Here is a 21,069-nt window from a genome sequence, read left to right as displayed (position 1 = left end):
TTATATGGCTTTGGTCATCGACAACACAAAAATGTTCTTGATTATATTTTTTGGCTTTTTAACCAAAATAATAAAAAAGTAAGAAAAATGGATAAATTGGCTCTCCGAAAACGTGGCATTTGAAAAACAAAAAATGAAAGAACGAGAAATGGATAAATGGCAGTGGTTTAATACCCCGATCGAGCTTTATGGCATAACGTATTTTTTAGGCAAATTTAGTCATAAACTCCAATTAAAAATATTTGATGTTGAGATAATATTACGGACTTAAATATTTAAGTTTCGAGCCGCACCAATGCCATAGTGTTTGCACTTGAGCTTGGCGTCCACGGATAGATATAACACGTCACAACAGCACACTCTTATTCAGTAATACATAAAACCTATTAACTCTTAAAGTAAAAAAAATAAAAAAACCAAATGTAATGTTTAAGGGTGTTTTTATTGCTACTAACATAGGATTGGTAAAGATAACAGCACCAAAGATATTGTTTAATAGTAGATTGTTCTAACTTTATGAAATGGTAAATGTGCCATTTCTTTTCTATGTGCCCTCGCATAATCCCACAAATAATTATCAACAGTAATTGAATTAACAATTGAAATCAATTCATTTATTTTATTTTCATTATTCTGATTTTTATAATTTTTTGAAAGAATATCACAAGTCGCCTTTTTAAGTTGTTCTGTAGCTTCAATTGAGCAGCCTCGAATTTCTAACTCATACCTTTAAAAAACAAATTAATTTAAAAAAAATAAATTATTTTTGATAACACAAAATATAGGTAGTAGTAAAAGTAACATGCAAGTAGTTCAAATATAAAAATCTAAGTATATATAAAAAAAATTACTAAATTTATTAAAAAAATATTTATTTAAAACAAACTAAAGTAGATATTTGTTATTACCACATAGCTAAGACAATTTATTTTTATAATGTGAATAAAAAAATACAAGTAATTATATTAGACTGACAGCGTGGTGTAGCGGTAAGAACACTTGCTACACCACATACGGTTGTGAGTTCAATCCCCACTGCTGTTATGCTGTAGCGCCCTTGAGTAAGGTGCTATAAACCTAACTCCTGCTAGCACTTAATCAGCCAGCACTTAATCAGCAGCCTTATTACTGGGCAATTATAATCTATCCCAAACTGCTAAAGTCAACTCGAGACTAGGTTAGAGTAACTAATGTTACTCTTTTTTTAAGTCATGCATTCAACCTTCCCACATCGAGGATAAAGATATATACAAAAAAAAATAGAATTTAAGTTGTACCTATGCCCTGGGTTTAGAACTGTTTCATTTTCTAACACTTGCTTTAACTCGGCAGAATATTCTAGAATTTTAAAGTATTCTAAAGTCTGTGGGACCCTATAATCTGCAAACATTGTCAGCGAATCAATGTTAAAAAATTCACCAAGGCCCTGACCTAAAAATATTAAAAGAAATCTTGATAAAGGAGTTAGTATTTAGCATTTTTATTTTCAAAATTCATTTAGGAATTTACAGTCCTTTTTTATACCCAAAAAAATTAAAAATAAAAATATTAAAAAATCACAAAAAAAACAACCTTTTTTTCATAAAAATAAAGTATTTACCTTCAAAACACAACCAAATATCCGCAATCAAAATTTGAGCTCTTTTGTAGAAAGAAAATTTTTTGTCCTCGAATACTGAGGTGTCTTGGTACGACGTAAAGTTAGTTACAATCAGATTTAAAAGTTTAACTGCATCCTTATTACAAGATCTGTAAAATATAAAGTTTTTAGAGTTAACTTTAAAAATAACCCCTCAAAAATAGCCTCTCCAGGACAATTAATTACATTTTAAAATTACTGTTCATAAACTTTAATTTTTTTAAAAAATTAAAAAAACTTTTAATTTAATCTAAAAATAAATCATATAGGCTTAAATATTAACAATGGTCTTTATATTTTAAACAGTATATACATACTTGATACAGTTCACAAAAGAGCCGTCAAATTTGGAGTTCAAAACTCTTCCACCTTCATTAAAAGCCTTTAATCTTTCCTCTATAAGTGGAATTTCAGACTAAAAAAGAGAAAGGGTTAAAAAAAAGATAAAAAAATATCAAACATTAAAAGTATATAATTATAATCCATATGTATATAAATGTGTGTCCAGTTTAAAAGACATTAAAATAAAAAAATTACTGTTATATCTGAAAAGCAAGTAATTTATTATTGGAAAATGTTAGTTGCAAATTGTGACCATATTGACAAATAAAATGCAGTCTGTAAGTCAAGCAATCAATTAGTAAAAATAAATGTCTGAAAAAGTAAAAATCGATAAAAAAAAATTTGAACAAAAACTAATCAAATAAAAAAAAGTTGTTGTTCAAATTACCTCCGAATCAGTTCTGAAAATGTTTTTAAGTTCCTTCATTTCAACATTTTCCATGAAAGTTGGATTAGTTATTGGTTTCCCTTCACCTTTTGCTCTCAAAATGGCTGCAACTAAAGACCAGTAACCAGTATATAATTCACCATTATATAAAACCTTAAAAATAAAAATGGTTTAAAAATTACAAACAAAATGGTTTCATAAAATTTAGGGTAAAAACTTTTACCTTGTATTTTTCATTGGCTGCGTCAGGCCAAAAAGAGAAATTTAAAGTGTCGACCGCAAATATAAAATCAATTGCATCTTCATTAGCAACCTTTAAAAAAAAAAAAAACATAAAGTAAGAAGTTTTAAAAATCAAGTACACATAGGTAGTGCTATTAAAACAGAAAAAATGGCCTTAATCAATTTGTATTACTACCCAAGATTCTGTGTTCGATCCCCACTGATGCTTTGCTATAGTACTTTTTGAATAAATTGTAAGTGTAAAGACTCTTATTAATCGTCATAAGTCAATCAGCAGTTTTAAAATCAGACACTTTTATTAGGTTAGTTATATGTTTAACTGTCAAGACAACAAAGGGCTGGCTGGGTTGAGATAACAATTAGGTAACTCTACTGTTAAGGCCTTTTCACAATTTGGAATTTAGGTAAAAATATATAAAAATAAATGGTTTAAATTGTAGGTTGTTAAATAAACTTTAAATCACATGCAAAAATATTTCATCCAAAAATGATTAGGTTTACAACTTTTTTTACAAACAAAGAGTTTAAAAATGTTTTTTTTAACTTACTTTTGGATGTAGTAAATGCTCTTTCCAAGTTGTGAGAGTGGTTTCCCCTCTGTGAAAAGACTCAGCTACCAATATTGCTGCATCTTGGATTGCTTTTTCGTTAATTTTAACATCTTTGCTGTGACGATAAATAAAGTTTCCACTTTCCCGGGGTGATAATATTGAATTTTCAAAAACCATTTTTTTAAATTAATTTCAAAATTTAAATAATCTAAAAAAAACACAAAAAATGTTTAAGAAAATGAAAGAAATAAACAAATAAAAACAAAAAACACCGATAAAAAGGCAATATTATTCTAGTAAAAAATACAGAAAATTGCAAAAAATGGCAGTGAAAAAAACAAATAAAAAAATGTCAAAATTAACACAAGAAAAAATACAAAAATAAATTGTTTTTTTCTCTAATTCAGGTTTGTAGCTTATACATATTTGCCCCAGATTTGAGTAAAAACCCCTGATTATTTAAAGTATCAATTAAGTCAGATACAGAAGTTAATTCAATATTTATTTTCTCCGCAACACTTCGTATCTCATTCGTAGTAAACATGTTACTACCTTTTTGTGACTGGACCTTTAAAAAAACAAAAAATTAGGTTTTAATAATAAATCTTGAGCACTATAATTAGGTCAAGGATACTTGGCATCACTACATGAGGTCATGGGTTCAATTCTCACCGCTTGATTTTAAATTATTGTACATTAAAAGATATTTCTAAATAGTTGTTTTTTTCAGAATTTTTCTAATATTGAATTTAAAAATTACCTTGTTTAATGCTGCAATTAACTTTTTGACTTTGCTTCTCTTGCTGACCCCTGACCCCAGAAATGACCTTTCAAACTCCAGGTCATTGACCTCATTGGTTAAAGTGTCGTACAAACAATGTCTCATTATTTCAACAACGTCACTAGCATCATTAGCAGTAGCAGAAGTCCTAAAAACATCATTTCTTTCTTATATTTAGGTTTTATTCAAAAAAGCCTTTTTATATGTCTAAATTGATGGTTTTTATTATAACAGCTTGATTTTTTAAAACAGCTTAATTAGTATTTAAATCTTTCATGTATTTTATTATTTTTAAATGTTCTTAGAAAGCATAGAAAAATAGTCAGTATTTTACCCCGGTTATAGCCAATAGGTTTGAAATAAAAGTAGAAAGAATTAAACCATAGACCATAGAATGACTTCATTACTTTCCTAAATAAAAATCTTTGAAAAAAAAAAAAAATAATAGCAGTCAATGGGAATCAAACATAGAACCTCAGAATAGGCAAGTGATGATTTAAGAATTTTAATTTACAAAATGATGAAGATTTTACCTCATTTCAACTTTACATCTTGCCTCTGTTAATCGTTTCATTGACTCAAGTTGTCGAGTTGTAATTGGAGTGGAGTCAGACTCATGACCTTTTTGCCTCAACTCGAGATAAAAATCTTTTAAAACCTGAGTCAAAAAAAAATTACTTTAAAATTTAAAAAAATCCAATTTAAAAAAATAATTAAAAAAAAAATCTTTAAACATAACAATAAAAACTTACCTGGCATGCCTCCTTAGTTAAAGTTACTTTGTTTTTATTCTTGCGAGCAAATGCGATATATTTCCAAACCAAATAATGAGGGACTGGATCACAGTTCTTATCATTAGCATAAGACATCAATTTCTTTTTAAGTGTACCCTGAAAATTTTAAAAACCTTTTTGTAATTATTTATTCTTGATATTGGAGGGTCAACTTCACAGCCTTAACATAGAGTACCATTTGCCATCCTAAACTGGTCTTAAGTTGACTTTAGCAGTTTAGAATCTTATTATTTATTGTTGGCCAATTATTTATGTGGTAATTTTTTTTAGTTTAAAAGGAGACTATACTGTTAACAATGCCTTACTTAAAGTACTACAACATAAAGCAGGGGGGATTGAACCCAGGATCTCATGTAGTAGAGGCTACTGTTTTAACCACTATTAGTACTAAAATTAAAAGTATAATCATCTAAAAAATGAAAAAAAATAAAGTCAAAATATTTTTTTTTACCTTAGCAGCTGGAGCTTCTGATTGGTTAAAAGCAAGTGCAAGCTGATTGGTTAAATCTTTTTTCTTTCTTCCTGTGTGCATCGACATAACATGATCTGACAACAATCTAAAACAACAACAATTACAATCAATCATCCACGATATAGAAATAATAAAAAGAAAAAATATTTTTTTAATATTTATTTATCCTCAATGTGAAAGATCGAACTCCCGACCTAAACATTGAGTAACATTAGTTACCCCTATTATAAAAGGGGTATTATAAATTATATTTGCATTGTAATTATAAGCTGCTAGTTAAGGACTGGCTTAGCAGGAGTTATTACTGCTTAAAGTGCCTTACTCAAGGGCGCTTCAACATCAGAGCAGGGTTACCTACAACATAAATAACACAATAGTCTAAAAAAATCTATAAAAGAATTTTGCCAAAGTATTTTTTAAAAAACTTTAAAACTGACTTATCACGCTGCTGGTTTGGTGTATCCAATAAAATATAAACAAGATCAAATCTGGATAATAAAGCTCCCCCCATTTTTAAATTTTCTGACACGGTTTTTGATTTGTCGTAATGCCCCCCTACTGGATTTGCAGCAGCTACTATAGAACATCTAATAAAATAGAATTTTAATGTTTACATTGATAGTTTGAAATATTAAAACCAAGATTTTGTATTCATTTATATTGTTTCGAAAAGGACGACTTTATACCCTTAACATAGGGTACCATTTGTTAACCCAACCTAGTTTTAAGTAAATTTTGACAGTTTGGGATGTTATAGATTAAATATTTGCTCGATAATTAGCCTGTTGATTGGTTTTTGGCTCAACAGGATTTCATACTGTTTATAGCACCTTACTTAAGGTTGCCACAGCATGGAAGCAGTGGGGATCAAACTTAACTTGAACAGTAAAATACTATTACAAAAAGTCGCCTAAATTGCTTAAATTTCACCTGCGTATGCTGTTTAAAGTCAACTAGTGTTAGCACTATAATATTCTTACATAAAATGCTAAAAATGAAAGCAGTGGGAATCAAACCCAAGATGTACAGATTCCCAGTACACAATCTATCTTTAAAAATCTTACCTTGCGGGCATACTGCATACTATTCCAGCTTTTGCAATACTAATACATTGTTGTTCCATGGCTTCAAGTAATGCTTGATGTTGAGAACTCATTTTATCGAACTCATCAATACAACAAATTCCTTGATCAGCTAACACTAGTGCCCCAGCTTCTAATGTGGTATCACCTGACCCAGTGTCTCTAAAACAATTTTTGGTTTTAGGATTTGCTATTGGATTTTTTTTAATTGTTGTATTATGGTTGCAACTCTTAACTAATATTTGCTCTTAATTGTTTACTTAAGCATTAAGAACTGCAATTTCATTTATTTTATAGGCCTTTAAATTGGATGCATTTATGATAATCATTTACTAAGTTATATATAGATTTTTTTTATATATAAATTTTTGATTTAAAAAAAAAGATTTTTTATCTATTATTTATTTGAAAATTTAGAACTGTGGCACTACAAATAACATAAGGTACTGGGTTTGATTACCGCTGCTTTCAGGACACAAAAAACTGATTTTTTACTGTTAATTTGATTTTTTTAATTAATATTAAAAACTTTTTCATCAAAAAAATTTCAAAACTAAAATTAAAAAAATTTTTTTTTTTACCTTGATAGGGTGACAGTTAACCCACTATTCGACGAGGCATTCCCACAAACATACACCCCACGAGGGGCCAACCTGCTGACAGCTTGCAACAACTGACTTTTTCCCAGCCCCGGGTCACCCACCAGTAAAACATGAGAGTTTCCCCGAACCGATATTGTGTCACTGTTGTCTTCTTCATTTTGTTGGTTACCACCAAATAGTGAGAGTAACAAACCAGCCTAAAATATTTAAAGAAAAAATTTAAACATTTAAAATTGGTTATTGGTTAATATAACTGGCATTTAAAAATTAATGGCAGCAGTGTAGTGTTTAGAACACTTTGCTTCACTACATAAGGTCCCGGGTTTGATCCCCACTGCTGTTCTGCTAAAGTACACTTGAGTAAGGCGCTATAAACAGTTTGAACTTCTGCTAAGCCAGTACTAAACCAGCAGCTTAATTATCAGGGAATTATAATCGATAATATCCCAAACTGCCAAAGTCAACTTAAGACTGGGTTGGGGTAACTGATGTTACTCCATGTTTAGGTCGTAAAAGTTACTCTTTCATCAAGAATAAAAAAATAAAAAAGCTTTAAAGAAAAAACATAAGAATGAGTTTGAAAAACTATTCTAAACTGCCAAAAAACATTTAAATTTATGCTTTAAGCCAACGGCAACAGTAGTTCTAAGCACTGGGCATTACTACATGTGGTCCAGGGTTTGATTCTTACTGCTCCAATGCCAAAGCGCTCATTAAAATAGACCTAACTATAATTTTAAATAAGTTTTACCTTAACCATATCTTGACCATATATAGTTGGACAAAGTGAGCAAGAAAGTAGTGAAAAAATATCGTCTTGTTTTTTAATTTCTTCGATTCCAGCTAAGTCTTTGTCGCTAAAATCTAATAAATGATCCTGTTTATTCTCCCTACAATCTGTAAAATAGGTAAATAAAAAAATAAAAAAATTTTTATTTAAAAAAAGTATTACCAAAAATACAAAACCGAAAAAATAAATTTTGAAATACAGTTATATATCAATAATTATAAACAGTTTGAATTTATTTACTAAAAATTTTCATAATCAATTATTTTTTATTATTTTTAACTTTTAATAAAAGTGGCAAGCACTGGGGATTGAACCCCAGACCTCATGTGGTGAAGCTTAGCGCCTTCACATAACCAGTTAATCAAATTACCTTTGATAGATTTAGATCTTGAATTACTGACATGATTTCCCTCAATATGGAGCAAGTACATACATTTATCTTTTCCTTTCTTCCATTTATTATCTTCAAATTTCTTGACTCTGACGATTCCTATTTCAAAATTCAAAATAAATTTTATTTTGTAAAAAAAAAAAAAATATTTTAAATTTCTGAAAACCAATTTTTTAAGTTGCAGAAAAAAATTTTACCTGTTACCGTGACAACATCTCCTGGTGATGCAGAGTCGCTAAGATCACGAGTGAGTTCGATCTCCACAGTTCTTGGCATCCTCCCCGCTTCTCTCTGCTCCTCCGAGACTATTTCCTAAAAAATTAAAAATAGAATCAAAAAAATATTTTAAAAAATGCTAAAAAAAGTGATTTTTTTATATTTATTTATCCTCGATGTGGAAAGGTTGACTTAACAACCTAAACATAGAGCAATATAAGTTACCCCGACCCAGTTTTGAATCGACTTTGGCAGATTGGGATATTATTAAATATAAAAGGGAGCAGTGGGAATTGAACTCTAGACCCTATCTAGTGATAGTCAGTACAATACCGTCATTTTGTTACAAAATAGTATAGAAAGACAATATACCTGTAATTTCACAAGTTGCCAGTCTGTTATCTCAGTCAAAGGGTGATTTCTCTGTGGCTCAAAACTATGACCTTTACATCTAGGTGCTATACATTTAGATGGAAGGGCATAGTTATAGTTGATAAGTAGTAACGCTTGTATACAACCACAAGTGGTGCATTTGAAAGCCATTGCTGTGCATAAGGGTTTCACATTGCTGACCTAAAGAAAAATGATAAAAAATATTTTTTTATCCTCAATGTGAAAAGGTTTACTTTACAGCCAAACTTAACCATCAGCATGGTGTAGTGGTAAGAACAACTGCCACACCACCATGAGGTCGTGGGTTTAATCCCCACTGCTCTCATGCTGTAGCGCCCTTGAGTAAGACGCTATAAATGACATAAAATCCTGCTGAGCCAGCACTTAATCAGCAGCATAATTACCGGGCAATTATTATCTATAATATCCCAAACTTCCAAAGGCAACTCAAGACTGGGTCGGAATAACTGATGTTACTCTATGTTTAGGTTGCGCATTCTACCTTTCCACATTTAGTTTAAAGGGGGGGTACAGCATGAGATCAGTAGGGATCAAACCCAGGACCTCATGTAGTAAAGCAAAATGCTTTTAAAAACAATTAGTACTTCGATGCCAAATGTGGCATAGCGTTGTTTAGTAAAATTAACATATAAAAAATTAATGACAAAGTTCTGCACTAAATACTTTGTGAAAAATCTTGAAATTATTTACATTTTTACCTTAACTAGGGTTCCTTTAATTGTCACAAATTTTCCAACACTTCTTGCTTTCAAATGTTTAAGAGAAGTCAGTGGTTCGTAATTATATAAACGAGCCCTAAAAATAAAATTTTAAAATTCATTTTATTTTTATCAATTTTATAATAGTGTGTAAATATATTGTAGTAATACATTAATAGTGCTGTTAAAGATGCTTTACTGAAGACCACTACAGCATAAAAGCAGCAGGAATTAAACCAAGGACCTCATGTAATAAAGTCGTTCGAACTACTACATCATGGACCGGCCTTAAAAGGAGCAGAAAAGTGGTAAAATTAACATAAATAAAAGGAGCAGAAAGTGGTAAAATTACCTTATTACAGATACATCCGCTAGTGAGTTAATACCATTGGATTGTGATTGGTTTGCGGATCTAGCAGCTAATTGTTGATAACTTTTTACCACATATTGGTGAGCTGCTATGCCTTTAATTAAAAACAAAAAATAAAGGTAAAATTTTGCAAAAAATAAATAAAGGACTGCTTTTTGGTGTATGTAAAAAGCAATATTAAATTTAATCTCAATAGTTCAACTATACATCATACTAAAAGGGCATTTTAAGAGTTAGTTTGGGTAATAAAATTGATGCTATTCGGCTGTAAAGTTGGACTTCTAAAATTAAACTTTATTTATATACCTAAACAAGCAATAATTGTTTCTGGATCATCTTTAATTATTTCCAAAATATTCGGAAATATTTTCATTATTTTCGGAATTGCTGCCAATTCTTTGCAATCGATGGCTATACTGCCTCGTGTGGCCACATCGTTTAGCTCATAGTATTTGAACAACAAAGGCATGCAAGTTTCAAACAACTAAAAATAAAAAAAAACATTTAAATTTATATAAGCCAAGAATGGAAATCAAACCCAAGATCTAGTGTACCTTATTTATTTTAAGTTTTCCACAAATAAAGCAATCATTTAAAAATAAAATCTGTTTAAAAAAAAATAGCACCTTAATTTTTTTTACTGTTTCGGAGTCTTGTTCATATTCCTCCATAGGAAAGTAATGTTTCCATGCCTTATATGGACAAAATCTTGCAGTATTATATTGAGGTCCTATGTTAATTTGAGGAACATCTGATACTAGCTGAGGGCCACCATAGTTTGCAAACTTTGCTCTACAAAAATAATTTGTGTAAAATGAATAAATTGTTTTTGTAATAAAAAATTTATCTTTATCCTCGATGTGGAATATATCTTTATCCTCGATGTGGGAAAGCCGAATGCGTGAGTTAAACTTAGAGTGACATCAGTTACTCCGACCCAGTCTCGGGTTGCCTGTGGCAGAGATTATAATTGCCCAATAATTAGGCTGCTGATTAAGTGCTGGCTCAGTAGGAGTTTATACCGTTTATAGCGCCTTACTTAAGGCACTACAGCAGGAGAGCAGTGGAAATTGAACCCACGACCCCATGTCTTATGTAGCAAGTGTTCCTAACACTACACCACGCTTTGTTTACAAATTCAGACTGAGGCCTTATAATGGTATTTTTTAGTCTTTAATTATTTTATATTTGCTTTATTTAAAGACACTTTAACATGCAAGAAGTGGGAATTAAACCAAAATATTAGTACTATTTAATTCCAATTTTTTATATTGAAATTACTCAAAAAAATACAAAATATATCTACCTTTGTTTATACCAGTTATTTTTCTTTTTAGGAGCTTTTCCGTTTTTATTTGATGGGCCAGGTTTACTATGTCCTGACATTCTTATTATTTTTTTTGACTACCCTATATTTAAAATACTCAGAAACTCTGTAATCTATTTAGAAAAAGCAAAAGTATTGTGAAAAAATTTATTGGAATTTTTTAAAGAATTTAATTTAGTAAAAACAAAAATTACATATTAAATTAAAAAATGGGCAAATTTTTTTTCAAGTTATTATGAGTACACATCAACAGTGCTTTAATATAATAAAAGAACAGCAATTAAAAAAAATATATTTTTAACTTAAAATATTAGTTCAACCAAAATTTTACACTTTTATGTTGAAAAATAAATTATTTTTAAAGCTTATATAACAAAAAAATTAAGTGTCAAGCATATTTAAAAGATTACTTATTTCTTTAACCAAAACTTTACGGTTCACATTTTTTGAGTTTCTCACATTTTCTCCAAAATGCGCAAGAAATTTTACAAGCGATTTTAAATGTGTGGAAATCGAGTCTTGGGTCTTAAACCATGCCTCGGGTATTGCAAAAACAATTTCTTTACATTTGTATAGACATGATTCGTTCATAACTGAAGTCTGTAAGGCAAGCATAATATATCTGTTTAATAAAGAGTCAAATGCCATTTCACATAGAATAGAATACGATAATATATTGTTCAACATCATAATGTTTTTAAACAGTTTAATGCAACTCCAGGTCTGCCGCTCTAAGAACAAGCTTGCTGCGTCCTGTTGTCCACTAGGGGGCAGTAGAGGGATAAAAACATCGTTGTCTAGGCTACTTTGTAAGCGTTTGCATAAAACTTGGATTAGCGCTTTGAATTGGGAATTTTCGATAGTAAAAAATGAGTAGTCCTTTATTAGATGATTTAAAATCGAGACTAGTCTTATAGTTTGTTTTTCTGATAAGGGGTCCCATGAATTTTCAATTAACAATGTTAGTTTTAATAAAAATACTTTTTCTACAACGCTTTGTAGAATTTTGCTATCATCCGAAGCTAATTCTTCGTCTGGAATATTTTCGTTATTCAATTTTAACCCAAACTCGGCCAAAATTTTAAACCAATCAGAATCCTCGAAATTTGGTTGGTCTGATATAATTGGATTCCATAAAATTAAACCATGTCTTACAAATGGTACAAGAATCTTTGGAATACAAAGAGCAATATAAGCATCATTATATGTAGACCAATGTTGGTCCCTCCAGTCTGAAAAATGTTTCAAAATTTCGTTAAAATCGCAAAAATCTTCGACGACATCTTCAAAAACATTTTTCGAGGATAAATTAATTTTCTCAATTTCTGTGTCGAAGTGAGCAAGGTCCATAGTTGTCTCTTCGTCATCAGTCGACGTTCCATCATAGTGAGCAATGTTCCTTTCTTTAATTTGTCGCTCCGCGCGTCTTCGTGTCCGCCTTGCTTCTCTTTCCCTAGTTCGTTTAACCATTTCCTGATCTTGATTATTACTCAGCGAAAAAGTCACACTACTTTGTGCTGACTCATCCCGAACATCAAGAATTCTCCGTGAAATTAGCCGAGTCGTTCTCGCTTTCCATAGCTTTAAAGCACTTTGCTCGAGATAGCTAATTACTAAAACTTTTTCACGTAAACAGCCGAAAAGATCTAGAACGTATTGTTTCATTTCTTGATAGAATTGGTAATCTCCAGAAAGTAATTTGGGGTTGTTTAAATGGTTTGAAATATGTTCACATTCGCTTCGGTCAAAAATTAATTGGTCAAGCTCAGAATGGTGATTTTGGTTTGCCTCTTTAAGCGCAGCTAACTGAGATTGAAGCCTTTCTTTTACAGATTCGAACGTAGCATTTTGGTTAGTGTTTACTGCTGAGTATTGAGTGTTTATTATTTGTTGTGTAGCAGTTGTGTTGTAGTGATTATAGTTATAAGTCCCATAATTTACATTGTTTTGATTGACAGCGTTGCTTTGGACCTGCTGGGAGCTAATTCCCTTCCGGATCACCTCCTCTTCCCAACGATCCACCTCCTCATCATTAGGCTCTTCTTCTGCATCCTCGTTTCTATCTTCCTCTTCTGTTGGGACATACATTTTTTTATCTGATGAGGACTTCATGATCCCTTTCATCGCAACAACAGCATCTTCGTCACTTGAGTTGTCGTTATCGTCTTCTCGAATTAATCTTGAGTTCTTTTCTCGACTCTGAATCACAGTGTCTGCATCGTTGATCGGAATATACTCTGATCCAAATTTCCGGAGCATTTCTCTTTGCTTCCGTGCTGCGTGGATCATCGATGGAGTTGGAATCGATCCGGAGTTTAGTTTTGTAAACGAGGTTTGATTGAAATTATTTGTACCATTACTTGCTGAATTTTTCGGGCGAAAAGTATGTTTAATCTCCGTATTTTCTTTTTCTACAGGTTTTGTACTGAGTTTCTGTTTTATTTCAGTTGTTTTTGTCGTACTGTTGCCTTCTTTTTCTTCTAAAGTCTGTTTTTTGATCTGTTTTGCAATTCTTTTGCTTCTTGAAGACTTTTTAACTTTAATCGTCAATTCCTCTTCATCATCTCCAAAACTTAGCAGCGAGGGTTTTTTAGACGTTTTTTCTTTCTTAGATTTTTCTTTTTTTGAGTTTTGTGCTTGGATTTGTGTAACAGGGTCATTATTCTGATTATCTTCATTGTCATCTGTGTCCTTCCGTCTCCTAATATTCTGTTTTCCACTTTTTTTAAACATGATTTAGAAATAGTTTAACTTATTCAGTTATTCCTAAAAGTTGTTACTAATACCTAAAAATAACTTAAACATTAAAAAAACGTAAAAAAAAAGTTTATATTTTGTTTTTGGTTTAACAAATATTCTAAATATTAGTTTAGTTGAATAAATTAAACTACTTTTTACTAATTATTTAAAAATACTTTTTGCAGGAAATCGTGATAAAATCGTGGGAACAAGTGTAATGACCGAAATGTTATTAATTTTGTCGTGTGTAAGATTTTTTTTTTAAGTTTTTTGATATTAATGCCTTATTGCAATGAACGTCTGAAGCAGTTATAATACAGAAATAAAATATTTGAAATATTAATTTGCTTTCAAAATAAAATTAAAAAATGCTTAACAAAATTTGGAGGACCCGGGCATCGATCCCGGTACCTCGCGCATGCTAAGCGCGCGCTCTACCATGTGAGCTAGACCCCCGCGGTTAGATTGAAAGCGAAAATGACTATGTGTATCAGGGCAGTAAAGAAATACACAATAGTTTGATTAATTGTTTAATTAAATATATTAAATAAGATATAAATCTAATTTTTAACACAAAATTAGTTTTTTATTTAATTTTATCGTTTATTTATATTGTGTTTTGTTCATTTTATAGCTTACTGCTAGCGGCGGGTTTATAATTTTTACAAGATGTCCATTTTATTTAATAAACACATTTAAAAAACAAAATTTTAAAGTTATTTTAAAATATTTCTACCATAAAACTTTAACCAATTCTCAATACCGCAAAAATCGCGGGATACCAATATGTAACGTCATGACTTCTTTGGGGCCTATATTAACAAAGCGAATTAAAAGATTATTCTACACAGAGCGGGGAAAATTTGTTGTGCCAGATTGCAAAAGCCAACAACAAAAACATGCATTGGAATTATAACTGGACCATAATCAATATTTTGTACCAAAAACTGTGAATAAAAGACTCTATTAATTTTAATAAAGACAGGTTAAATATTTGTCAAAGGGGCATGCTGTTGGTTTTATGAGACAATTATTGTACTTACTAAGCTAATATAAAAGTCTTATCATAAAGCAAGCTTTTTTCTGTTTGCTAACTTAGGTAACGTAGTTAGTACCTGTAATATTAAGTAAAATTCAGTATTTTTTTTATAATACTCTAGGCGTAAGAGAAGTTATAACTTAAAAAGTTTATTTTTAAAAAATTGATAATAAACATAAAGTTTTTTTAGTTTTATTAATTTAACAGTAGTTTAATAAGCCCAAAGTTAACTTTAAAATAAAGTTAGACTATTATCAAGTAAATTAACAATATATTATCTATTAACATATACTTTTTACAGCTAGATAACCAATATAAACTACCTAAATATTAGTTGTGAAGTATGAAAACAGATAACGATGCGCCACCAGATGTCCATATCCAACAAGACATGCCGCCCATTTACTACTGCTGGAAGTACTGGCTAACTACTGGTGAAATCCACGAAGGCTGTACGCCTGTAAATGAAGACAGTACCTCAGTTTTGCCTGACTTAAACGACTATGGTTGGGTTTACATGGCAGTACCGTTAGTAGGGTTGTTTCTACTTGTTTTCTTTTTCTATGTGTGCTGTCAAAGCAGTGAAAGTAGTGAAAAATCAAAGGATAAGAAACCGTTGCTGGCATCTGAATTAAGCTCGGACGAGGAGGAATATATTTCGTCTTATAATAGAGCTAGATCATACGCTGGCGCTACAGCACCATCAAGAAACGGGAATGCTAAGAATTACTACACTGAAATACAGATGGATCACGGCGCTTCTAACATAATGCCCCAACAACATGCTGTACCAAATGGCTATTACGGTCAACCACATATGAACACTAAAATGGTACCCGGAAATGTTCCCAGAGACCCAGAAGTGGCTGTTTACAACCAATACCCGATCTCAAATCACGTCACAGCCCCACCTAACGGTAACAGTCACCCACGCCTCAAAAAATCGCAGAAAATTCGAGAAAACAAATCAGAATCTGAGGAAAGCGAAATGTAAACAAAATTTTATGACGTCATGGATAGTACCATGACGTCACAATTGAAAACGTAATTTAGTTGTAATAAAGTAATTACTAGTAAAGAAAGTGCAAAAAATAATGTTTTGTAAAATTTTATTATAATTATTTGAAGGATTTAGTTCTTTTAATTTTTTTTATTATTTTGTGTTTAATTCAACATTTTTTCTATGTTTAATGTGCTTTTAAATTATTGCAAAACTTTTTTTACTTTTTACTTTTTTTTCATATTTTGTATCCGAATAATTTTTTAAGTCATTGTAAATAAATTTTTTTGTTTAAAAATAAAATACCATTTAAAAAATTCTTTTTTTTTTAAATATTTAAGAAAAAAATTGTAAATAAATTTTTAATATAAAAAAATAAAATCGACTATCAAAAAAAGAGCTTTATAAATTGACATAAACGCTTTTATCCATGTTTTTTTAAAACTAGTTCAAAGCTTTATTAAAATTTAATCAAAAGACAGGTCACGTGATCAATATTTACGAACAATAGGTTTTTTATTCGAAATTTTCACGTGATGGTGTTTTTTACAAAATTTAGAAAATAATAGAATTCAATAAAGAATGGTTTAATGTCCTGTTTAGAATTATTAATAATTTAAAGCTATCTATACAATATAAAACGTAATGATATGTTATATTTGGAATTATAATAGATGTAGAAATTGTCGTATAACTTTATAAGGAAATTTATAAGTTTCAAAAAGTTAGTTTTAAAAATTCGAAAAAAAATATAGTTTAAAAAAAAATTTAGTTCTAAAAAATTTGAAGTTCAAACGAATTTTAATTTAAAAATAAGAATAATAAAATTTAATTTAGGTACCTTGAATGTTGTTATAAGTTTAAATAAAGTTATATTTATTTTTATTAGAATACCATTTTTTATGGTTATTTAAAATACTTTTATAATTGTAGTCGGAATTATATATTTGTTAAAAACGTTAATATAAACTTAACATTTTGTGCCAATTATTAGATTAATAATATTAATAAATAAAAAATAACAAACATGTTATAAATATTAATAAACCAATATTATTCATATAGTGCAAGGTTAACTTGACATTGGGTCAAGATAATAAATGTTACTTTATGTTTTGGTTGTAAAGTCAACCTTCCCACATCAAAGATAAATTTTTCTAAAAAGGGTTAATTATTTAGATGTTAAGGTTGTTATGTGTTATTTATTTTTTTAAAAATTCCCTTATTAGACTAATTAATTACAATGCTATCTGCTGCAAAAATGACAATAATTGACTTAGAGAGTGAAGAAAAAAACGAAAAGAATTCAGATAACTGGTTGAAAAATACAACATCAGATTTTAAACAAGATTTGAAAAGTGAAAAAAATGTGGCAAGCCTTGCGTTGTCACTTAAGGCGTTGGAGTTTACAGAAAGCACGACAATGCATGGAATAAGACACGTGTTTACACAAGATGCTACCAAATTTAGAAGGTTAACACAATTTTTGTATTTATTTTTTTTATAAACACAAAACTTTTAAAATACTTTAGGCTGAAAAATTAGACATTTATAATTAATAATATCTCAAAAAGCCAAAAACAACCGAAACTGGGTCAGGGTAACTAATGTTACTCTATATGTTAAGACTGTGAAGCCTTTCAACACGAAAAATAATACTATATTAAAAAAAATATTTATTTGGTCATTTAAATACAAAACCTATAACATTAAAAAAAGAAGTCACCCTTTATTCTTTTTTATTAGGACAGTTTGGTTTGTGCTAATCGTACTTGCAATGAGTTACTGCACTTACGTTTTAACCAAAACCTTGCAAGTATATTACACTTATCCATCACGAATCGACACTTCTACTACTTACGAAGAAAAAAGTGAATTCCCAGCAGTAACCATTTGCAACTACAACATTTTTCAGTAAGTAAAAGTTAAAGAGAATGGTTATGTATTGTTGGCGTGGGGTAGTATAGTTATTGCAAATATGGTTTTAAGTTCGGATTCAACTTTACTACGTAGCGTTCTTTGATAAGAAGCATACTATATAAAAAAAAGACCCCAAAATACATTGTATATATTGGACTTCAATTGAAAACACAATATTCCATTCACATTACATTTGAACAATATTCTTATTGTAACTTCAGAAAACACCTGTTTTTTTTACAAATATTAAAACGTAAATTATTTATGTGATTCTATAATATTTTTACTATTAATTTCCTTGATATGGCGCAATAGGTTTTATATATATTATAAATGAAAAAAAAAGATTAACTTTTCAAGCCTTCAAAATATTTTACAGAAAAAGTAAGATGACCCCACTTGAAGAAAAACTTGTCTTAAGGGCTTTTGACGGATGGGGGTCTTTTCGTAACACCAACCTCAATTTGAGTGATTTTGACCACTACAATTTGACCCAGTTTTACTATGAGAAAGCATATGATTACGATCTTCTCGGGTGAATAGTAGCTATTATATAATAACAATTGAATTTTAAATTAGGGTAACAAAAATTAGGTTTTCTCAAAACCCATTTTACAATAAAAAATATCATAGAATATTGTTTAAACCCAGCAAAAACGTTAAAATTACGCCACCTGTTTTACACAAATTAAAAGCCTCTTTTACTCAATAATTTTTTTAATAAATAAATATCATTTCAGGTGCTTTTTTGGTGGTGTATTTTGCAATTTCAGTATCTTACATTCTACCCTCACTGACTTCGGCATTTGTAAAACTTATGACCCAGTAGATTTGGAAAGCGTTCGATACCAAGTTGCAAAGGGTAAACATTTTAATAAGTAAAATTTATTTACAAAAATCTATTGTATAAAAAACATGTTAAACTAACAAAACAAAATGAGTCAATATTAAGAATAAGAACTTTCATTATTTTTTTTTACAAAAAAAAAACAATATTAAAAACACTCTTATGTTTTATCGAGGTACAAATTTGCTAATATTTTATTTTTAAGGGACATCTGCTGGTCTAGACATCGGGATATTAATAGATGCTAATGAATGGACCAATGGTCCATATGCTGTTTATGGTGGTTTTCGTGTAGCTGTACATAGACCAGGTACCAGACCAGATGCTATGAAAGATATCGGGTTTTCAGTCTTAAAGGGGCTTTCTACTGAAGTGATTATAGAAAGAAAAGAAGTCAAGCTACTGGTAAAAAACGCAGTATAACGTATTGGTGTTAAGGCTTTGGGTACTTTATGAGCCTTTTTTAAAGATCGGTCTACCCTAATCTTAGGTTAGATTAACTGCTTTTGAATATTAGCGCCTAAAGTCTTGAAAATTCGAAAAAAACGTTAAAGCTTCAAGTTACTACAATTCTAGCACTAAAACTTTTTTGTTTATTTTTAGCCACCGCCGCACGGTCAATGTGGAAGCAAAGTTTTAAAATACCACGACACCTACTCGTCCGAAAAATGTATTTTTGAATGCCAAACAAATTACACCGAATCTTTATGTGGTTGTAAATTTCCTCATATGCCAGGAAGTGCAAAAGTATGTACTTTCAAGGAGCTAAACAACTGTTTAACCTTACTAACTTTTAACAGAAAAGGTGATAAGAATATTAAAATAATAATGTTTTAATTTAACCTGTGACTAGAGGTGAGAATACCGGTAAAAGTTGGCCCAGGGCAAGGGCATAGACCCGTAACGTGGTGTAAAAGTAACTATGTGGACAAAAATTCAAACAGGTTAAATAATGTTTTTCTAACTTGTTTAAAAAAATTAATAATTAAATTTGTCTTAGATTTATTTGATCTACAATCTTGCAACTGTCCGACCGATTGTGCTTACACGGAATATGAAGTACATGTAACTAACACGGGACTGTCAGAAGGATTTTCAAGGGAATTTCTAAAAGCAACAAACATAGATATAGCGTAAGTAGGAAGATTATTTACTGCTTTAAATACTGTTCACAAAAAAAAATGTGACTACAAGGCCAAAAAAAAAATTTATACTGGCTGTTTTCGTGCCACTAGACCAGTTATATTGTCAGTCATTATTTAACAAAATACTAAGACGTAACTGAGAAATATAGCCTAAAACAAAATATTAAAGGAACATTTTTTAAAGAAGGGATGCTGTACAAATTCGGGTATTTTACAGTAACTTACAGTTTACTGAAAAAGAGGAGGTACCGATTTATACGTTTGAGAGATTACTGTGCGATATAGGAGGTGGTGCTGGACTGTTCTTAGGCTGTAGGTAGGTTAGATTAAAAGTTTACCCAACCTACGTAAAGACTTTAAACAGATTCTAAGCTAGGGCAGGTACACTTATTTAGTATACTGAATTTTAAACCATATTTTTTTTTACTTTTTAGCTTTGCTACGATTGTAGAATTCTTGGATTTTTCGTTCCAGATTTTTTGGCTCTGGGCTGCTAGGAAATTTTACCTCAAACGGGAAAGCAGAATTCGACCACCAGTTTAAAATTCTTTTTTAAATTGATTTTGTAAATAAAAAAAAAGAAATTTCGTTTAAGTTTACTACTAAACCTGATAAGTTAGCACAATTTGCCGTTTAAAAATATCTTGCAATTAAAGGAAATTTTTAAGGAAAAATTATTCAGTAAATTGCTTTAATTAGCTGCTATGCAAAACTTGGTCATTTAAAAGTTTAAAAAAATTAATTTTATTATAATGACTTATAAACACAATAGGTAAGGTTATTAAAATAATATAACATACCTTTTAACACATTTTTCTTTTCCCACCAAAATAAACTAAATTTATAAAATAAATTATACACAGAAAGTTTTCTAAAAATGTGTTTATATAAAAATTAGAATATTGTTAAATTTATTACATTTGGACCATTTCATATTTTAGACAGTATTCATTTATATTTTTCTCATAAATGTAAATATTCTATCACATAAACCTAAAGCTTAAAATTATTTCTTTTCGGGTTTTACTTTTGTTTGCACTAATATTGATGTAGATTTTAATAAACTGCATTTATAAAATTTGGCAGGTTTTTCTTAAAAGTTCTAAGCTTACAGGCAAAGATTTTATTTAAACTTTTTACTGAAAAAGGATATCAAAAATGCGTTAAAATATAAGAAAAATTCTCATGCCCAAAATAAATAAATATTTGGGTATATATACACATCAAAAAGGGTTTTTAAATTTGACCTAAACGTTTTTAACCTAATTTTCTTTAAAAC

General features: G+C 29.9%; 4 protein-coding genes across 5 annotated transcripts; 1 reads left to right on the top strand and 3 right to left on the bottom strand.

The window, feature by feature from the left end:
* Positions 1–431: 431 nt before the first annotated feature.
* Positions 432–3,361, bottom strand: LOC145753811 (queuosine 5'-phosphate N-glycosylase/hydrolase-like). Its single transcript, XM_082570258.1, has 7 exons — positions 3,161–3,361; positions 2,593–2,682; positions 2,370–2,522; positions 1,957–2,054; positions 1,601–1,749; positions 1,278–1,431; positions 432–727 (listed from the first exon to the last, which is right to left on the bottom strand). Exons 1-7 carry the CDS (start codon positions 3,338–3,340, stop codon positions 493–495), a joined length of 1,059 nt encoding a protein of 352 aa, XP_082426384.1. The 5' UTR covers positions 3,341–3,361; the 3' UTR covers positions 432–492.
* A 9-nt stretch (positions 3,362–3,370) lies between these two features.
* On the bottom strand, positions 3,371–11,215 carry LOC145753810 (DNA helicase MCM8-like). 2 transcript variants are annotated; one of them, XM_082570256.1, is made up of 17 exons: positions 11,080–11,215; positions 10,400–10,565; positions 10,080–10,257; positions 9,756–9,867; positions 9,404–9,500; positions 8,664–8,864; positions 8,273–8,387; positions 8,055–8,174; positions 7,646–7,791; positions 6,874–7,091; positions 6,275–6,454; positions 5,648–5,797; positions 5,190–5,295; positions 4,697–4,834; positions 4,478–4,602; positions 3,924–4,092; positions 3,371–3,731 (listed from the first exon to the last, which is right to left on the bottom strand). In XM_082570256.1, exons 1-17 carry the CDS (start codon positions 11,157–11,159, stop codon positions 3,567–3,569), a joined length of 2,466 nt encoding a protein of 821 aa, XP_082426382.1. In that variant the 5' UTR covers positions 11,160–11,215; the 3' UTR covers positions 3,371–3,566. The 2 variants fall into 2 exon arrangements, with proteins under 2 accessions (XP_082426382.1, XP_082426383.1); XM_082570257.1 differs by lacking the exon at positions 3,371–3,731 and adding an exon at positions 4,279–4,355 and having other exon boundaries at positions 3,940–4,092.
* Positions 11,216–11,260: 45 nt separating this feature from the next.
* LOC145752281 (PAX3- and PAX7-binding protein 1-like) lies at positions 11,261–13,891 on the bottom strand. Its single transcript, XM_082568539.1, has one exon. It carries the CDS (start codon positions 13,831–13,833, stop codon positions 11,482–11,484), a length of 2,352 nt encoding a protein of 783 aa, XP_082424665.1. The 5' UTR covers positions 13,834–13,891; the 3' UTR covers positions 11,261–11,481.
* Positions 13,892–17,121: 3,230 nt separating this feature from the next.
* Positions 17,122–20,333, top strand: LOC145753521 (acid-sensing ion channel 1-like). The gene is made up of 9 exons (XM_082569925.1): positions 17,122–17,351; positions 17,625–17,792; positions 18,178–18,333; positions 18,539–18,660; positions 18,851–19,050; positions 19,249–19,450; positions 19,646–19,778; positions 19,975–20,106; positions 20,225–20,333. Exons 1-9 carry the CDS (start codon positions 17,122–17,124, stop codon positions 20,331–20,333), a joined length of 1,452 nt encoding a protein of 483 aa, XP_082426051.1.
* Positions 20,334–21,069: the final 736 nt, after the last annotated feature.

Source organism: Corella eumyota, chromosome 5, assembly GCF_963082875.1.
Source record: "Corella eumyota chromosome 5, kaCorEumy4.1, whole genome shotgun sequence".
Classification (NCBI taxonomy): Eukaryota; Metazoa; Chordata; class Ascidiacea; order Phlebobranchia; family Corellidae; genus Corella; species Corella eumyota.
This window is presented reverse-complemented; position numbering and strand designations above follow the sequence as displayed.